This window comes from Megalopta genalis, chromosome 5 (assembly GCF_051020955.1).
Source record: "Megalopta genalis isolate 19385.01 chromosome 5, iyMegGena1_principal, whole genome shotgun sequence".
NCBI lineage: Eukaryota > Metazoa > Arthropoda > Insecta > Hymenoptera > Halictidae > Megalopta > Megalopta genalis.
In genome coordinates, this window is record NC_135017.1 from 7,484,060 (window position 1) to 7,502,118 (window position 18,059).

General features: G+C 42.7%; 1 protein-coding gene across 2 annotated transcripts in view; it reads right to left on the reverse strand.

Moving 5' to 3' along the window:
• Positions 1-288: 288 nt before the first annotated feature.
• Positions 289-18,059, reverse strand: part of stet (stem cell tumor) — a 763,180-nt gene continuing 745,409 nt past the window's right edge. For both annotated transcript variants that reach the window (XM_076522434.1, XM_076522433.1), the window contains 2 exons: positions 13,525-13,680; positions 289-12,649 (listed from right to left, as the gene is read on the reverse strand). In XM_076522434.1, the coding sequence (XP_076378549.1) occupies positions 12,408-12,649; positions 13,525-13,680 (398 nt within the window). In that variant the 3' untranslated portion in view covers positions 289-12,407. The remainder of the gene's footprint in view (positions 12,650-13,524; positions 13,681-18,059) is intronic.

Consider the following 18,059-nt stretch of genomic DNA (forward strand, 5'->3'; position numbering starts at 1 on the left):
GAAGGGGAGCGTGCAATCTCGATTAACGAAATTCACATGTACTATTTGATTGAATTTTGATTGCAAGATTTTTTTCATTACATCTGATCGCAATCTAGGCAAAACAAATCTGCGAAAGTTCGCATAATAATTTTTCCATAAATCTTTCCGATAAATATCGCGAAAAAAGTAAAAGTATATATAAAATAAAAAAATAAAGTCTGCAAATTGATTTATGCATTTTTTGGGACGCTCGGGTCGCTATAACTAATCGGGAAATTTTGAGTGGGGATACAAAAGCAGCAGACGTAGATTGTTCACAAAAATTTTTATTTTCCGCACATTTCTCGCGTTCCTTTTACAACTTTTGCTACGTTTTTATACAATTTACAAAAGATCCATCGTCTCTCGTGCCTCATCATCATCATCACCACCATCATCACCACCACCATCATCATTATCATCATCATCATCATCATCATCATCATCATCATCATCATCACCATCATCACCATCATCATCATCATCATCATCATCATCATCACCACCGTCATCATCATCATCATAATCATCATGATCATCATGATCATCATCATCATCCGAACGGATCGCGTGGCGCGTTACCGGGAACAAACAAATATCGGACAAAATTACCGGTCGACAAACGAACGTTTGACGACGACGATTAGAATAATTTATTACATAGGTAGACAATAATAAGTAACAACTACAGCAACGATAATATCATTAGTCGCGCGAGGGGAAACCTTTAATTCTTTCTTCCTCCCCCTCCCCCCTATTTTTTTTCTCCTCGTTCGTTAGTGTCTCTCTTGTTTCATTGTTCTTTACACTAGCTCCGCCTCTTTGGCTTGTGTGAACGGATTAACGACTGACCGTAGATTGTATAAATAAATAAATAAACGCTGAACGATCGTTGGTGATTTACGTAATTAAAAAAAAAAAAAAACGTGACTACCTTACGGTCGATTTGGACTCGAGGAACCTGTCCCGGCCAGAAATCGAACGAAAAATCGCCGCGGTTCTATCGACGAACCTCGATCGCGTGCGAACTCGCGATTGTTCAACAATAAATCGAAATTACCATAAGATTTTCCTAATTTTTCTTCAGCTTGTAAACAAAAGTGGACGATTTGGGGAGGGGAGACACGATTATGGTAATTTCTCGCTAATTCAAGCAGAGAGTGCGCACAAAAATGGACAATTCGGGAAGAGGAGATACGATTATTTTGTTTTTTATTATTTTTATTATTTTTAATTATTATTATATTTATTTTTATAGTCGCCGATTGTCAACAATTATAGAAACGGGACGCAAGGTTCGAATAATCGTATCTCCTCTTCCCGAATTGTCCATTTTTGTGCGTAATCTGAGCGCGAATTAGGGAGAAATTATTGTATCCGAGCGTTGCATCTCGTTTTTAGAATTGTTGACAATCGGCGACTATAAAAATGAACCACGAGGCTCGTATAATCGTGTCTTCTGTTCCCGAATTGTCCATTTTTGTCTACAAGCTGAAGGAGAATCGGGGAGAATTTACTGCACAGTAATTTCTCCCTAATTCGCGCTCAGATTCCGCACAAAAATTGACAATTCTGGAAAAGGAGATTCGATTATTCGTGCCTTGCGCCTCGTTTTTACAATTATTAACAATCGGTGACTATAAAAATGAATCACGAGGCCCGAATAATCGTGTCTCCTGTTCCCGAATTGTCCCATATCGATTCACAAGCTGAGGGAAAATTGGGGCAAATTTGCCGTGTCTCTCGAATCACCGAATTTCACTTCTTCAGTTTTTGTCCGATTTTGATCGATTCCTTTGAAGTTTTGAACTTTAGCGTGCTCGATAAAATCCGGAGTGTTCGCCAATCAACATGGCGGCCGCCAGAGTTACGCGAGCCATTGAATTACTATCGAAATGAATTTTTATGCACCCGACCGAGCGTTCGTTCGTTCGATCTCTATCATCGTCGGCGGCTTCCGTCGACCATCAACCGAGCATTTCGCTAAAATTCATGCTAAAAACGCGTCGACTGGCCTCCATGACTACCTTTAAAAACAATCTTGGAAGTGTTGAAAGCTCCGCCGCGAAATTCTCCGCATTCTAGTCTAAAAAAATCAATAGAATTACAAACAATGCCCAAAGACTATAAGAAGTTAAAAGTAGAATAATATAATGATATTAGACCGCAAATTTCATTCGCTGTTTTATTTAAAATAGAAAAGAAGAAGAAAAGAAACTGGTAAAAAGGAAAACTAAACTCGCGTTGCCAACAAAAATACTGTTTCAAAAATCATCGTTCGCTTCGCGTTTCGTTTAAAACGAAAGGAAAACTTGCGAAATCTGCGGTCCAATGATAATACTAACAACTGACATTGGCGCCGGCTGCCGGACAGCGGAATCTACGCGTCGCCGGTAATCGAATGCAATCGATGCAGTTCGATCGAATCGCGATCTTGGGGCAGGAATGCGCCATTGATCGGGCACGCGGATCGGATCGGCGTCAAACAACAGCACGAATACGGTAATGTCTCCGTGATTCGCGCTCAGACCGCGCACAAAAATGGACAATTTCGAAAGAGGATTATTCGAGCCTCGCGTCTCGTTTTTATAGTTACCGATTGTCAACAACCATAAAAACGAGCCCCGCGAGGCTCGAGTAATCGTGTCTCCTCTCCCTAAATTGTGCATTTTTATGCGCAATCTGAGCGCGAATTAGGGAGGAATTACTTTTGTAGCCGCTGTCCGGGACCGCGACAGGCTAATTAGCAATGAAATTATCATAATCGAATAACGATTTGAGCAGCGGCAGTAAAAATAGAACACGACGGAAGTGAAAGACAAAGGAACATCGTTCTGTTCGGTTCTCTCCTCGCCTTCGATTTCTCGTTGAAGCTTCGACGTTCGTTCAACTTAGAAAAATAATTTAACGAGTGATTCGCGCGAGCACTCGTCCACCACGCTCCGCCTATCACACGCTGTCATCTTAAGCCGTAAGACCTACATGGTAACGTTACACGTAACATTCCAATAAATAAATAAACGCTGGAACGAATTGTTTTACAAATAATTTCACCGGTGTTCGAACCACCGGAGGTTACCCAGTGGAACTCCTAATAAGGACTCGTGTCAGTGGCCTCCAGGAGAATCCTAATCGATTGTTGCGCAACATTTTAACAGAACCATAAACAATTATAAACGTTCTTTCCATATTTAACACTAAATTTTGTATTTGGAAATTGCTGAAATTGTAAAGAATCTTCCACTGGAAATGACCGAATAAATTTCTTAATCCAAGTACAGTGAATTCTCCCTAATTGTAGATTGTTCCCAATTCTCGGATTGTAAAATGGACAATTTGGAAAGAGGAGGTACGATTATCCGAGCCTTGCGGCTCGTTTTTATATAGGGTGTCCTATAATTATGTTAACACCCGGAATGGGGTGATTCCTGAGGTCATTTGAAGCAACTTTTTCCTTAGCGAAAATGCAATCCGTAGCTTGGTTTACGAGTTATTAGCGAAAAACAGTGACCAATGGGAGGCGCTCTCGGCTGACGCGAGGCGGCCCAGCTAACGAGCGCACGAAGCACAGTTCCGCTCATTGGCGCGGCCGACTCGCGCCAGCTGATCTCGCCTCTCATTGGTCACCGTTTTTCGCTAATAACTCGTAAACCAAGCCGCGGATTACATTTTCGCTCGGGAAAAAGTTTCTTCAAATGACCCCAGGAACCTCCAATTTCCAGATCGCGAGACATTTTAGGGACACCCTGTACACGCGTCGTAATAAAAATTGTGGAAGGTCCAAATAATTTCAGTCTCGTCATTCTTACAGAGCAACGCATAGTCGTCGCTTTTAATGCTTGGTAGGATCAACGCTAATTTTCTCAAACATCGATGCTGTATTTTGTTAGAAAACTCCGATTATCAATTATCTACTTATCCGAGTCGCGTTATCGAACGATCTTCCCAACAAATGCAGTTCAAATGGAAAAATTGTCGCGTTTAATGGTTGTTGTTGTTGTTGTTCTCTCCTGGCCCACTGACGATTGAAACAAACGAAAACAGAGCAAACCGAAAAACAACGGGCAACGGACGCCAATGGCCGACCGACAGTCCATTGTTTATCAATCGTTTATTAAGTTTCGGGCAGTCTAACCGCTCGCGCAAAAAAATAATTTCCTCTTCGATTCGTTTCGTTCTCTGTTTTTGCCCTGGATCGTTAAAATCGAATATGATTGTACTGGCGGAAATAAATAAATTCGACGTTTCGATTCGAACGAACAAGTTTTGGTCTCGCTTGAAGACGCTAACTTGGAACGGATTCCGCGCGCGCGGAATAAAAATATGTACGCACTTCTCGCTAACGAATTCACGCGAAACAGGGTTGTTGTTCTCGAGAGTTTTCAGCGTTGCCTCGTCTTTTTAGTTTACTGCACCGTGATACGATCTTCGAACCACTTCGATCTGCGTTATTAACGCTACTTTGGTTTAAACTTTCGGCATTTTTCATTCTTTGACACGTTTCCGCAGTTTGGTTCTCGCTTCGAATCGAGTTACTCTTCCCCCTCCCACCCCCTCACGAGTCTTTTCATTTCAATTAATTAAATTAGTTTTTGTTAATTAAAGCAAATTTCAGCCGGTCCGTGCAGTTTCGATTTTAAAATGCAGTTGCCGCCCCCCGGCGGCCATATTGGAAAATACAGTCATCGTTAAAATACGTAAAAATAATACTATATGCAGTACAATATTTGCGTGAACACGATACTCTGTGTGTTGCGAAAATTATTTTCGATTAAAAGAACCTGCATCATCGTCTCAAGTTACACTCGAGGATAATTATCGAAAATGTAATCAAAGGTGACGTAATAAAAATCGCGTAACTGCACTGGGAAAGCACGTATTTTTGTTCTATACGAGTTTGTACAGACATTTTTGTATACGGATTTTTGTGAACCGTGTTTCTTTGTCTCACAAATCAACCAGCAATTATAAAAACGTATTGACCATCATTTCTGCAACTCCATGTTTTGCAAATATAAAATTCAGGACAATTTGTGCAGTATCGTTCAAAATTAAACTTTATTCGAATAACTTTTCGATGTAATATCTTATTTCACATAAATAATCTCATCTTCGACACATCTTTCATTAAGATTTTATTCCAGAAATATTTCGAATTAATTTTTGGATTAAGATTTTATTCCAAAACTATTTCGAATTAATTCTTCGATTTAGATTTTATTCCAGAAATATTTTGAGTCGATTCGACGAAGTAGTCTTTATTCCAGAAACTTTTCAAATTAATTCTTCGAATTAAATTTTCTTCCAGAAATATTTCGAATTCATTCTGCGATCAAGATTTCATTCCGGAAATATTTCGAATCAATATCCTTCGAATAATATTTTCTTCCAGAAAAATTAATTCTTCGAATAATATTTCCGTGAACTTTTATTCGAATAATGCCGAATTCTGTCCAAAATCAACGAAACTCTCCCGTCGCACCCTGTCGAATTTTGATCACCGCAGAATCGAAGCTGTTTTAAATTGTTAAAAGAGCTCGATTCTGCATCGCGAACTGCAAAAGCAAAGGTCGAGGGTGCAGAAGCAGCGGACGTTCCGCTGACAAATTCCGCGAATCGAAGTAGTTCGGCGCGATTATGCTTGCGAAAATAAATTCCTAGCAACTGTAAAGTAGTCGGAACTCGCCGGGAGTGGCGTTTCCGCGATATTCGTTCGTTCGGTGCACAGAAATAAGGATAAAGAGATCGACAGAGATAAAGAGTGTGTGTGTGTGTGTGTGTGTGAGAGAGAGAGAGAGAGAGAGAGAGAGAGAGAGAAACTAGATGGTATGAGAGAGAAAGTAAAAACGAAGAATAAGAGAGAGAGAGAAAAAGGGTGGTAGAAAAATAGAGAGAAAGGAAGAGAGAGAGAGAGAGAAACTAGATGGTATGAGAGAGAAAGTAAAAACGAAGAATAAGAGAGAGAGAGAAAAAGAGTGATAGAAAAATAGAGAGAAAGGAAGAGAGGGAGAGAGAGAAACTAGATGGTATGAGAGAGAAAGTAAAAACGAAGAATAAGTAAGAGAGAGAAAAAGGGTGATAGAAAAATAGAGAGAAAGGAAGAGAGAGAGAGAGAGAGAGAGAGAGAAACTAGATGGTATGAGAGAGAAAGTAAAAACGAAGAAGAGAATGAGAGAGAGAAAAAGAGTGATAGAAAAATAGAGAGAAAGGAAGAAAGAGAGAGAGAGAGAGAGAAAGAGAGTACTGGAGAAATAGAGAGAGAATTACAGAAAGAGAATTACAGAGAGAGAGAGAGAGAGAGAGAGAGAGAGAGAGAGAGAGAGACGGAAAGGAAAAATAGACAATGCGCTCGAAAAGATTCGCGACGCGACAGACTTCCGATTCGGCTCTAGCTCTGCTTCCCGAAAGAGAAGGGACAAAGGAAAACTGGCTCCTCCTCGGCAACGTGTCGGCGTTTTAGCTGCCCCTTTGCCGCTACTAATTGACTAGCATCGTTAATCACTCTCGGCTTGAACTCGCTCGCTTATTTCGCCTTCGACTCTTTGGTAACGAACTTCTCGCTTCCTCTCTTCTTCCTCGAGGAGGACTGGGGACGCGATATCGGGCCCCGGAGGCGGGCCCTTTGCCGGCAGTGAAACGCGGGCCTCGAGACCGCAGCGCGCCGCCCGCCATTTTGGTTCTACGCTTGCCGCGAAATGGTGGAGCTTTGCGGCAGTTTTGCTTTTGCGATTACTGGCGAACGCTCTCGCTGAACTGACAGAAAATCTACCTTGAAATATACACAATTCTTTCACGCATATTTGCATCGGTTTGTTGTTCGTTTCAAGGCTTCGAAATGAAGTTTTCAAAGAGATTTTGTGCAGCTCGAATTATATGTTACCGAGTTGTCGGATAAATTTTGTTGAGATTATACGAGATTCCTGTTGTAAATCGACCGAACCAATGTGGTCAGTTTTTTAATAATCTGTTCTTTGAATTGTTTAGGATTTTTTTAAGCGGAAATTTTACCGATTTTTCGAGAAAGTTGATATATCTGCGGTTTCGAACATCGTGAAGTTATTTTCGTCGGTTGCTCTAATTTTATGTTTTTGATTTCCTTGTTTTTTTTTTTTTTGGTTGTTTACAATCTATTATATTGTATTGTTCATTTCCAATAATTATGTATAATCCGGTTGCGTTGGAATATGATTTTTCTTTTTACTGTATTTTGCAGAAAAAGATTGTGCTATTGTTTGTCAGTTTTAGATTTCTGTTCAAACGAAACCAACTTTCTACGGAATTATTCGTCTGTTCTGAACATTTCCGGCGATTTTCTGTCTTCTGCAAGAGTGTTCTGATCTAGCAATAAGTATAGTCCACCATTTCGCAGGCATTTTGTCTCGGAAGATTCCCAAACTGAGATTAAACGTAACAGTTTCTTATAAGATTCCGAAGATTTCTGCTATGGACCATGCAAAACGATTCCTTCTCGTTCAAATACACGGTATAAAATTGTTGTTTGCTGTTTGTAAAGTGGTCTGGCATTAAAAATGGCGGATAGAGCAACGAAAACTAAACGATTTGCAAGAATCCTCAAGTTTTGATTCAAAAAAGTGAAAATGAGAAAGTGGTAGCAAGAAATGGTATGAACTAATAACATTCTTCGCCATCTTGGATGAACATATAACTTGCCTGAAGATTCGGTACTTAGTACAATTGTTTAAACAAATATAAATGATGGTGTATTCAGTGAAAATGAAATAATTTGCGAGAATTACCTACTTTCGATTGAAAAATGAAGAAATTGTATAGTGGCAACGATAAATCCCACAAGCTGATGAACTTGCCGCCATCTTGGATGAATATTATAGTTGCTTTAATACTTGTTAATTGGCACGGTCGTCCAAAAAATGAGTAAACGATGGACCCAAGGGCTATAAATGAAACACTTTGCAAATTCCGCAAACTTCGAACTGAGAGAAAACAGGACATAGCAAGAAATAACAGAAGCCGACGGCTTCTGCCGCCATTTTGAACTTCATGGACGGTAGAAAACCCGAGCGCAGCTGTTCTAGGGAATAAATAAACAAGACCGCCACAAATGGAACAATTCGCTAGAATTTTAAACCTTGAATAGAGAAAAGCGAAAATATCGAAACTCTCAGCACCCGAGGGCTCTTTCCGCCATTTTGGATCAATACCATCTCTACGAAAACCTATCGCAGTTATCCAAAAAAACAAATGAACGTCGCAAGCAACGGCAAAAATCATTCAATTCGCGACAATTCCGAATTTCCAATGAAAAACAGAGGAAGAAACTGAACGTGGCACGAAATCCCAGAACCTGAAGACTCGATTCGCCGTCGAAAACCCATTCGACAAGCTCCAATCTCAACAGAAATGATATTCCGACTGGTGGTTCGCGGCAGAAACCGTGGGAATCTTCCAAAAAATCTCAGCTTGCAAAACCCGCAACTGTGAAAATGTTTGGACAGCGACGAAGAGAATCGATCGGACAGGAGGGACGCGACGATCCCGGCAGCTGAAGGATCGGTGTCGCCGTTCGCCACGAAAGGAAAACGCGTCGTCCTCGTTCGTAGATCGAACGATAAAAATACTATAAAAGGTGATCCGTGGGATCGAGTGGCGAATCGACTTTCGCCGATTACATTTGTACGACGAGGCGCCCCGCCCTGGATAGATTGCTGGAGCAGCAGCAGCAGTAGCAGCAGCAGCAGCAGCAGTAGCAGCAGCAGTAGCAGCCGTTCCTCGGGTTTCTCCGCTCGGAAAAAAAAGAGGGAACGGACAGAAGAAGAGAAAGAAGACGGAACTCGCCGAGCGGACATCGAGGAGATCGACGAAAATCGGCGTCGCTCGACGCCCCGTACCGAAAAAACTATCAATAAATAGAATGAGCTCCGCCGGGAGCACCGACAGTAATCGCAAATAAGTTAAACAACACACGCGGGACGAAATAATGGCGCTGAGAACCGACCTTGCAAACGCACCGAAGCTTCGCCGCGAACGGGGCTCGCGAATTTCCTAAAATGCTCTCGAGAGTTGCGTGGGCCCTCTTCGATTTGGTATTTTGTCACTTTTTATTCGAGCTAGCGCCAATTTTCTGCGCCCAGAACGCCGCCTGGGTCGAGCTGGAGCACGAAATGCCCTCTGAGGCCACCGCTGGAGCTGCGGGCGGCCGAGCCACGCCCACTAGGGGCGGCGCTCAGGCTAGCTCGCGCTACTAGCGGTCGTGCCACGCCTACTACGGGCGGCGCTTAGGCTCGCTGGTGCCTAGTGGTCGCGCCACACCCACTATAGGCGGCGCTCAGGTTCGCTACAGCTGCTAGCGATCGCGCCACGCCCACTAGGGGCCGTTACCCGCTGCGCCACGCCCACACAGGGCGGTTCTTCCGGAGCAAAAGGGAGATAAATAGGTTTCTAGTGGAAATCGAAAGCTTTTTTCTTCTTAGATGGTATTTGAAGTTAAAGATTGCCATCGAGGGCACTATTTAAGCTCCAGAAGAACATTCGTTGCCCAAATTCGACCTAGTAGCGTTTACAAGCCGTAAAAATTGGCGCTCAAATGAACTCTTGCTCCAGCGAACGACTTGAATTTGCTTAGAGCTTTTCGGAACTCGGGCACCGTTCGACCAAATCCGACCTAACAGTTAATCTTTGCATCTAACGATAGTTTTCGTTATAGAAATATATGGATTAATTTAATAAAAATAGTTTATGTATATTATACAGTCGAGTTACAGATTAATTTCTTCGATCAATTGCAAAAATTGCAGAATATCAATGCAACGATTCGACCGAACGGTGCTCGAGACTTTCGGAGACGCGACACTGTATGGATAGTACCCGTTCTTGAATCAGTATTTTTAACGAGTGAAACTAGCTATTCTGTAACTTTTCTTTTCCTTTAATTCGTAGGTTAGGCACTTGCGCAAGATTACTTTGTACAAGCACAATGGTTTTAGAGATATTAACTAGTTTCGCGCGAGGAGCTCGGCTAGCGTCCTAAGTTTGGCCGCTAAGTGCGATAGCGTGGCAAGCGCGAGGACTGTGATTTTAATGGAGGTGTGTTCGGTACTATAAAAAATCAAATTCCAAAGGTCTAAATTAACTTTATGCCGGCAAGATTGGCTGCGATGCTTACTGAATATTTTCAAAGAAACGATATCAATTGTTTCGACTGTTTCGACCACGATATTGTTCTTATCAATGCTTCTAACTAAAATTGTGTACACGTTTCATTCCAAAGAAAAAGAATAACCGCATCGTCTTATCGTTCGATTGTAGATCTTTGTGCATGCACGACGTGTGCTGGCGTGACAATTTAAGATTAACAGAAATTCGTGACTGATTAGTGGAAACAATCTTTTAATCGGTGCAAGATACCACTCTTTTCTAGTAACATTGTTAAGGCGTTTTATCTTAATAAAAGAGCGCCAATGTTACGTGAGCGTCAATGGTTTCATAATTAGCAGATTGCGCACGAAGAAACAAATCAAGAAAATGCAAGAACATCAACCGAGAATTTTTACCAAAATGAATCTTGTAACTACTGCGAGAACTTTTGCTCTTGTTTCATTAATTCAGACAGCGATCTTAACCAAAAACGATCTTTCGATTGCTACAAAACACCGTCCCCTTTCTTCCCCGTTCAGAAACTAGTCCACAAAATCGAAACCCACATTCGAACATTTCTAAACGAATTAGCACACCCCGAAAAATTCGCAGAAAAATCCACAATCAAGATATCGCCGTGCCGAAAATAATCCACGAAATCGAAGCCGTTTTCGAACATTTCTAAACGAACAGCACACCTCCAAAAATCCGCAGAAAGATCAAGATCTCACCGGGAACACACAAATCGTCGCGAAATGCCAGCCAATCGAGCCACCGAACGACGCCATAAACGACGCCAAGCCGGCCCCCCCGTGACCGCCCCATAACGGCGTCGGCGAAATTCCGAAAAAAACATAAAGCACCCGACGGGAGCGGAGGAGGTTTCTCTAAATCCCCGGGGAGGATCTCTAAATCCCGGAGCGTCTGCGCCCGTCCGGCGAGGATCCCACGCAAATCCGAGGAGCACCACCGGCCGCAGCCTGTTTACGATCGACGACGCAATCTCTCGATCACCGGACTAGATCGCGCGGCCAACCGATCCCGGGTCTCGGTCCCGCGTCAGCCTCGTTCTCATTCAGCGTCCTCCATTCATCCCCCATTCACCCATCGCACGCGATCGCCACCGTCTCTCATCTATGTACAAGTGGTATTTACAGTTTTCAGTGGTATACAGGCTAGACCGAGGAAGCAGCGTCGTCGAGAGGATCCGGCGACCTTGACCGAGCACGCGCCAACGCCGAAGAGGAAGGCGGAAGAGGAGGCCGGACGGAACAGCTCCGCGACTCTTTGGGATCTCGAGCACCCCGCGGGACGAAAGTAGATCGATCCAGGTCGCTGGACCGGCCGTAGGAGGTTGGTTCGTTCTCGTCGAAGTCCGCCGGGATCGAAGGGGGGATCGACGCGCGGCTCTCTTTGGTTTCTTCGGTCCGTCTTCGTCACGCCGGAGGTATCTCGAGGGGTCTTTGGTTTTCTCGGCGGGCGAACTTCGTCCCCGATTACCATCGCGCCGGCCCCTTCTTCGCCCTGGGTGCTCTAATTAACGCCCTCTGCCGGAGGGGCGCCGCGCGCGCGCGGTTTTTGCCGGCGCCGAGGCTCGTGAGAAATCGCGGCGCGCCGTTCCCTTCGGCCGATCTCCTCGGCCGGCGGCGTCCATCGGCGCGCCCCTTTGCCCCGCCAATGGGCTTTTCTTTCGCTCGGCTGGTTATTCAATCCCTCGTCCCCGCCCCGAACACGTTTCCCCGCGGATCTCCATATTCCGATCGACGGCCATTACGGTCCCCTTCCTCCTTCTGCTCGCGTTTGTCCGCTCGCCGGAATTTTCCCGGCGATTATTCCGCTTCATTCATATTCGATCGGTCCCTCGATCGCTCCTCGTTACCGATGCCTCGAGTGCCGGCCCGTTTCTCTCCGCCGCGAACCCACTTCGGGCGAGCTGCTTCTTCTTCTTCGTCTTCTTCTTCTTCTCCTTCTTCTTCTTCTTCTTCGGCAACCGGAAGCCGAGGAGCTCGCACCCGCTCGGACGGAGCGGCTCTCTTCGTTCCATCGAGATCGCGGCGGCCTCACCGAGGCTCGCATTCGGCCTCGTCCTTCGTGTTTCTCACGGCCCCGTTTCCACTCCCTTCCTCGCCCCGTTCGACTCCGCCGTCGTCGGCCCCGTCGTCCGCTGATCGTTCGTCCTCGACGCGCCGCTCGACGTTCCTCGTCGCTGATCGCCGGCGTTCAGCTTCGCGTTACGTTCTTCTAGGCTGACCGTACGCGAAGCTGACCTCACGTCATGGATAGTCCGGGTGCATCAGGTTGTACATGATCGCGAAGATCGTGCAGGCCGCGTACACGCCGAGCGCCACCCACCAGAGCAGTTGTTCGTGCAGCCGTTGCTCGAAGTTCTTCAGCACCAGGAGGCCGATTGTCAGGCCCGCCAGGGCGCCCGTCAGGTGAGCCACGTACGAGACCGGCGGACCCATCTGCTCCGCCGCGTACCTGTCGTAAATCGCGAACCCAACGTCCGCGCTCGCTGCAAACAGAGACAGGGTTTTTCGTGTTGGAAGAGTCGCTTCGTTGGAAACGATGGCAGTGGGGACAAGTGGCCAGCAATGGGAAAGCTTGAACGAATGATTTATTATTGATATATTATAATATGATATATATATATATATATTCCCATTGCTATATATATATAATAATATATATAATATATAATATTATAATATATATATTATAATATGATATATTATTTATTTATTTGGGTGAACAGGTTATGGGTAAGTCGGTAGGGTGGCTGTCTTTTTTTTATCGAGACACCTGCCATGTCGATTTACTCAGAATTTGTGCTGCTAACGGGCGTTAAATCGGTGTTCAATTATTTGAATTTTTTAATTAAGGAATAACTTGATCGGTGTTTTTTTTCGAGACACCCGGTATAATGAAGGCGGTACTGTAAAGTCTCCCTAATTGACGCTCGGATTGTACACAGAAATGGACAATTTGGGAAGCGGAGATACGATTATTTTATTTTCTTATTATTATTTTTATTACTTTTTTTTATTATTATTATATTTATTTTTATAATCGCCGATTATATCTCCTCTTCCCAAATTACTCATTTTTGTGCGCAATCTGAGCGTCAATTGGGGAGAATTTACTGTGCTGGATGCGTATGAAACTTTAAATCCAACTTCGAACGCGTGTAACTTTTGAACCAAGGATTTCCGCGCGCTGGGACTTGGATTTTTGGCGTCTCCTCGACAAAATCTACGGGACTGTGCCTAGAAAAGCCAAAAATCTCTGGACCCGTAAAGTAAAGTTTAACCATAAAATTGAATCTGGCCTCGAAATCCGTGCCGACCGTGCACTAAATTGTGAACATCGTAGCAGCGACTGAAGCCTCACCGATCACGAAGATGCCTATTAATCGTACGATGCCGAACTCCATGTTGTTGTAGTTGAGAAGGACGTTGGCGAGGTGAGCCGCAAGAAGAGCATAAACGCCCCCGCTGGCGCCGACGAGATACACGTCCGTGTCGAACACCGAAGTGCCAAGGGAGCCTGCAAACGTAACAAGAAAACCCATTGTATATCGTCTACGGATTATAGTGCTCCGGTTGCTTGCGGTAATATCGTCCTCGGTCTATACAGGGTGTCCCGACAATGTCTCGCAATTTGGAAATGAGGGATTCCTGAGGACATTCGAAGCAACTATTTCCTTAGCGAAAATGCAATCCGCGGTTTAGTTTACAAGTTATTAGCGGAAAACAGTGACCAATGGGAGGCGCGCTCGGCTGGCGCCAGGCGGCCCAGCTAACGAGCGCACGAAGCACAGTTCCGCTCATTGGCGCGGCCGACTCGCGCCAGCTGATCTCGCCTCTCATTGGTCACCGTTTTTCGCTAATAACTCGTAAACCAAGCCGCGGATTGCATTTTCGCTCAGGAAAAAGTTTCTTCAAATGACCCCAGGAACCTCCCATTTCCAGATCGCGAGACATTTTTGGGACACTCTGTACACGCGTCGTAATAAAAATTGTGAAAGGTCCAAATAATTTCAGTCTCGTCATTCTTACAGAGCAACGCATATTCGTCGCTTTTAATGCTCGGTAGGATCAACGCTAATTTTCTCAAACATCGATGCTGTATTTTGTTAGAAAAATCCGATTATCAATTGTCTACTTATCCGAGTCGTGTTATCGAACGATCTTCCCAACAAATGCAGTTCAAATGGAAAAATTGTCGCGTTTAATGGTTGTTGTTGTTGTTGTTCTCTCCTGGCCCACTGACGATTGAAACAAACGAAAACAGAGCAAACCGAAAAACAACGGGCAACGGACGCCAATGGCCGACCGACAGTCCATTGTTTATCAATCGTTTATTAAGTTTCGGGCAGTCTAACCGCTCGCGCAAAAAAATAATTTCCTCTTCGATTCGTTTCGTTCTCTGTTTTTGCCCTGGATCGTTAAAATCGAATATGATTGTACTGGCGGAAATAAATAAATTCGACGTTTCGATTCGAACGAACAAGTTTTGGTCTCGCTTGAAGACGCTATCTTGGAACGAATTCCGCGCGCGTCCAATAAAAATATGTATGCACTTCTCGCTAACGAATTCACGCGAAACAGGATTGTTGTTCTCGAGAGTGTGTACCCGTCTCTCGGTGTCTGCCGAGAAGCGCGGAGGAGCGCGGCCGTCGTCGCCGCGGCCGTCGAAGAGATTCGATCGTACGAATTTTCATTCGACTAGAAACAAACGATAAAACCGTCCCCCGGGGCGCGTTCTACGTCTCATAAAAATAAGTATGTTGTATCCCATTGGGATCGATAAATAGTTTCGTCGCGGATACGCAAGTTTAGAGCTGCTTTACGACGAGCACGTGACTACGATGCTTTGTGCACGCGTTTTGCATCGTTATTCCCACTGGATTCTCTGGTTGCCTATACTCATTGCTCCCGCGATTCTGCTGACTCTAATCTCCCAGTTAACGAGATTTTTGGCGGAGAATTATGCGCGGCACCGTCGAAATTGCGAGCTAGACTTGAGTTAAGGGAGGATTTTTGCGACGGCTATCGTTTTTTGGCCGGTTGGACGCTGATCTATAATAAATGTGGATTTTTATAAGCCGTTGCTTATTGACTGCACTAGTTGCAGCATTAATCTTGCAGTTAGCGAGATTTTTGGTGTGAAAATTGGGTTATTTTTAACTATGTTGAGCTAATATATTATTAGTTAATATATATTATTATTTATATTTATGTAAATATTTATATTACATATTTATACATTATTATTATATTTTTAATATATTGATATTAAATAATTAATAATATATTAATATATTAATTAATAATATATTATATAAAGTAAATTCGCGCATCTCGGTGGCCATTTTCGATCAAAGCCTCTAATATAAAAAATATCCACAGTGATTGAACCTTCAAATCTCCAAAAGAAATAGACTTGAAAAGTGCCATTTTCGTCACGCGAATTTTGGCGACAAATCTCAATATTTCCACGGCCATTTTGAAAGTTCCTAGTCTAAAAATGTCCACAGAAAATGTCTCGTTGATTTCCAAATCCTCCAATAGATTTCTAAGTCTCCCGCGAAAAGTCAAATTTCCAAGATGACTTTTCACGCGCTTCTGAAATTTTGGCGGTAAATTTGACCGCTCCAGCGACCATTTTCAATCAAGCAGAGCCAAGAATTAGCGATCCGCGTTATAGCATTAATCTGTTCGTTCATGGGGCTGCGAGTTTATTGGCAGTTTCGCAGAGACAGACAACCATCTGACACGTAGGTGTTTGACCGATTGGCCTGCCATCATCCCCCCACCCTCACCCCTCTCTCTCTCTCTCTCTCTCTCTCTCTCTCAGCGCGATGGTCAACAAATTATAGCTCGCCGATATCGGAGCAGTGTTGATTACTGTTTTACTATCCTGTCATCGGTGACTTTATTTCCATTAGTCTGTGCTCCCGTTTCAACCTATCATCTACCTCTCGCCATTTATTCCGCTTAGCAACACCTTTGGGAGGTGGTGCCCGCTTCTGCGAGTACAGCCGAGCCGTGACGTTCCTGAATATTTATTCGCGTCCCGGCGAATTATGGCTTCGCGAATGTTGGACAGTTGTTCGGACGGAAGATAAGTCGTGTTTCAGAAGCTTCGCAACCAAGTCTGCCGGCAATATCTGCGAATCTCGTCGATTTTTGTTTCTGTCGCCGGTTAACGATGCTTTTAGACACCCGGTACATTTTGCAGTCTCTGGTATCGTCGACACTGTGTTCGTACGTGTTGACATTGAACTGTTCATTGTTACCGTCGGTATCTTTTTATTTATCTTCGTTAATCTTTCATTTAAAATTGTTTATTATTGTCGTCAATGTTTATATTCTTCTCAAAATTGATTATCATTATTGTCAATTTTAGTTCATATATCTTTTTATCTTCTTTTTATTTTCTTTTTATTTATCTTCGCTAATATTTAAGCTTTCACCATAAATTGTTTATTATTGTCGTCAATGTTTATATTCTTCTCAAAATTGATTATCATTATTGTCAATTTTAGTTCATATATCGTTTATCATCTCTTCACAGATATTAAATTATTTATTATTTTCGTTAATATTTATCTTCTTTTTATTTTCTTTTTATTTATCTTCGCTAATATTTAAGCTTTCACCTTAAATTGTTTATTATTGTCGTCAATGTTTATATTCTTCTCAAAATTGATTATCACTATTGTCAATTTTAGTTCATATATCGTTTATCATCTTCACAAATATTAAATTATTTATTATTTTCGTTAATATTTATCTTTTTATTTATTTTTATCTTAATATTTAATCTTTCACCTTGAATTGTTTATTGTTGTCGTCAATGTTTATATTCTACTCAAAATTGTTTATCATTATCGTCGGTCTTAGTATTTGTTCATAAATTATCATCTTCAGCATTATTAAATTATTTATTATCTTTGTCAATATTTATCTCCTTTTCTTGAATTGTTCATCGATCTTTTTATTTATCTTCGTCAATATTTAATCTTTCACCTTAAATTGTTTTCTTATTGTCATCAATGTTTATATTCTTCTCAAAATTGTTTATCATTATTGTCAGTCTTAGTTCATAAATTGTTTATCACAGCTTCAGCAATATTAAATTATCTATTATCTTCGTCAATATTTATCTCTTTTCCTTGAATTGTTCATTGCCTTTATCAATATATAATCATTCCCCTTAAATTGTTTATTACCACCGCAAGTATTTATTTTTCTCTTAAATTATTTATATCCTTCGTTAACATTCATCTTATTCCTTAAATTGTTTTTACGACCACGTTTCCGCTCAAAATGCTATATCGCTACCAAATACCATTTATTGTTAAATCATATCGTTCACAAAAATTCTTCATAAAAATTTACAACATAAAATTAATATTCTAACCGTTCCCGATAAGTGAATTTCGGAGATGAAATTGTTTCCCCGCAGAATTACAGACGTTGAAACAGAATCGAATGATACGATGCGTCAAAGTAAATAGTACACGCGAACACGAGCAATGTGTTCGGGACTCCAAGGAGCTTATAAATTCGGATATCCCGCCAAGTGGAATTGCGGCCGTTAGCGAATCCTCTGGTTTACAAGCCGCGGCTGTATTACAGACGCTGGTAATCAGCGAATGACCTGTATCGTTTTGCAGGCATTATGGGGAAAGTGTGTGCCGGAGACCTATGGAGCCTCGTAAATTACAGGCATAGAATTTCCCCTCTGACCGGAAATCGGATATGCGTGTTTCTGCAACGGCAAGGAAACGCATTAGCTTGAGATCAAACTGACCAACGCCCGTAATTAATTCGTAAACGAGCCCGTTGTCTCGGAATAATCGATAGTTTCATGGACCGTGCTCTCTCTATCCACCGAAAAGAAACGTCCGGATTAAG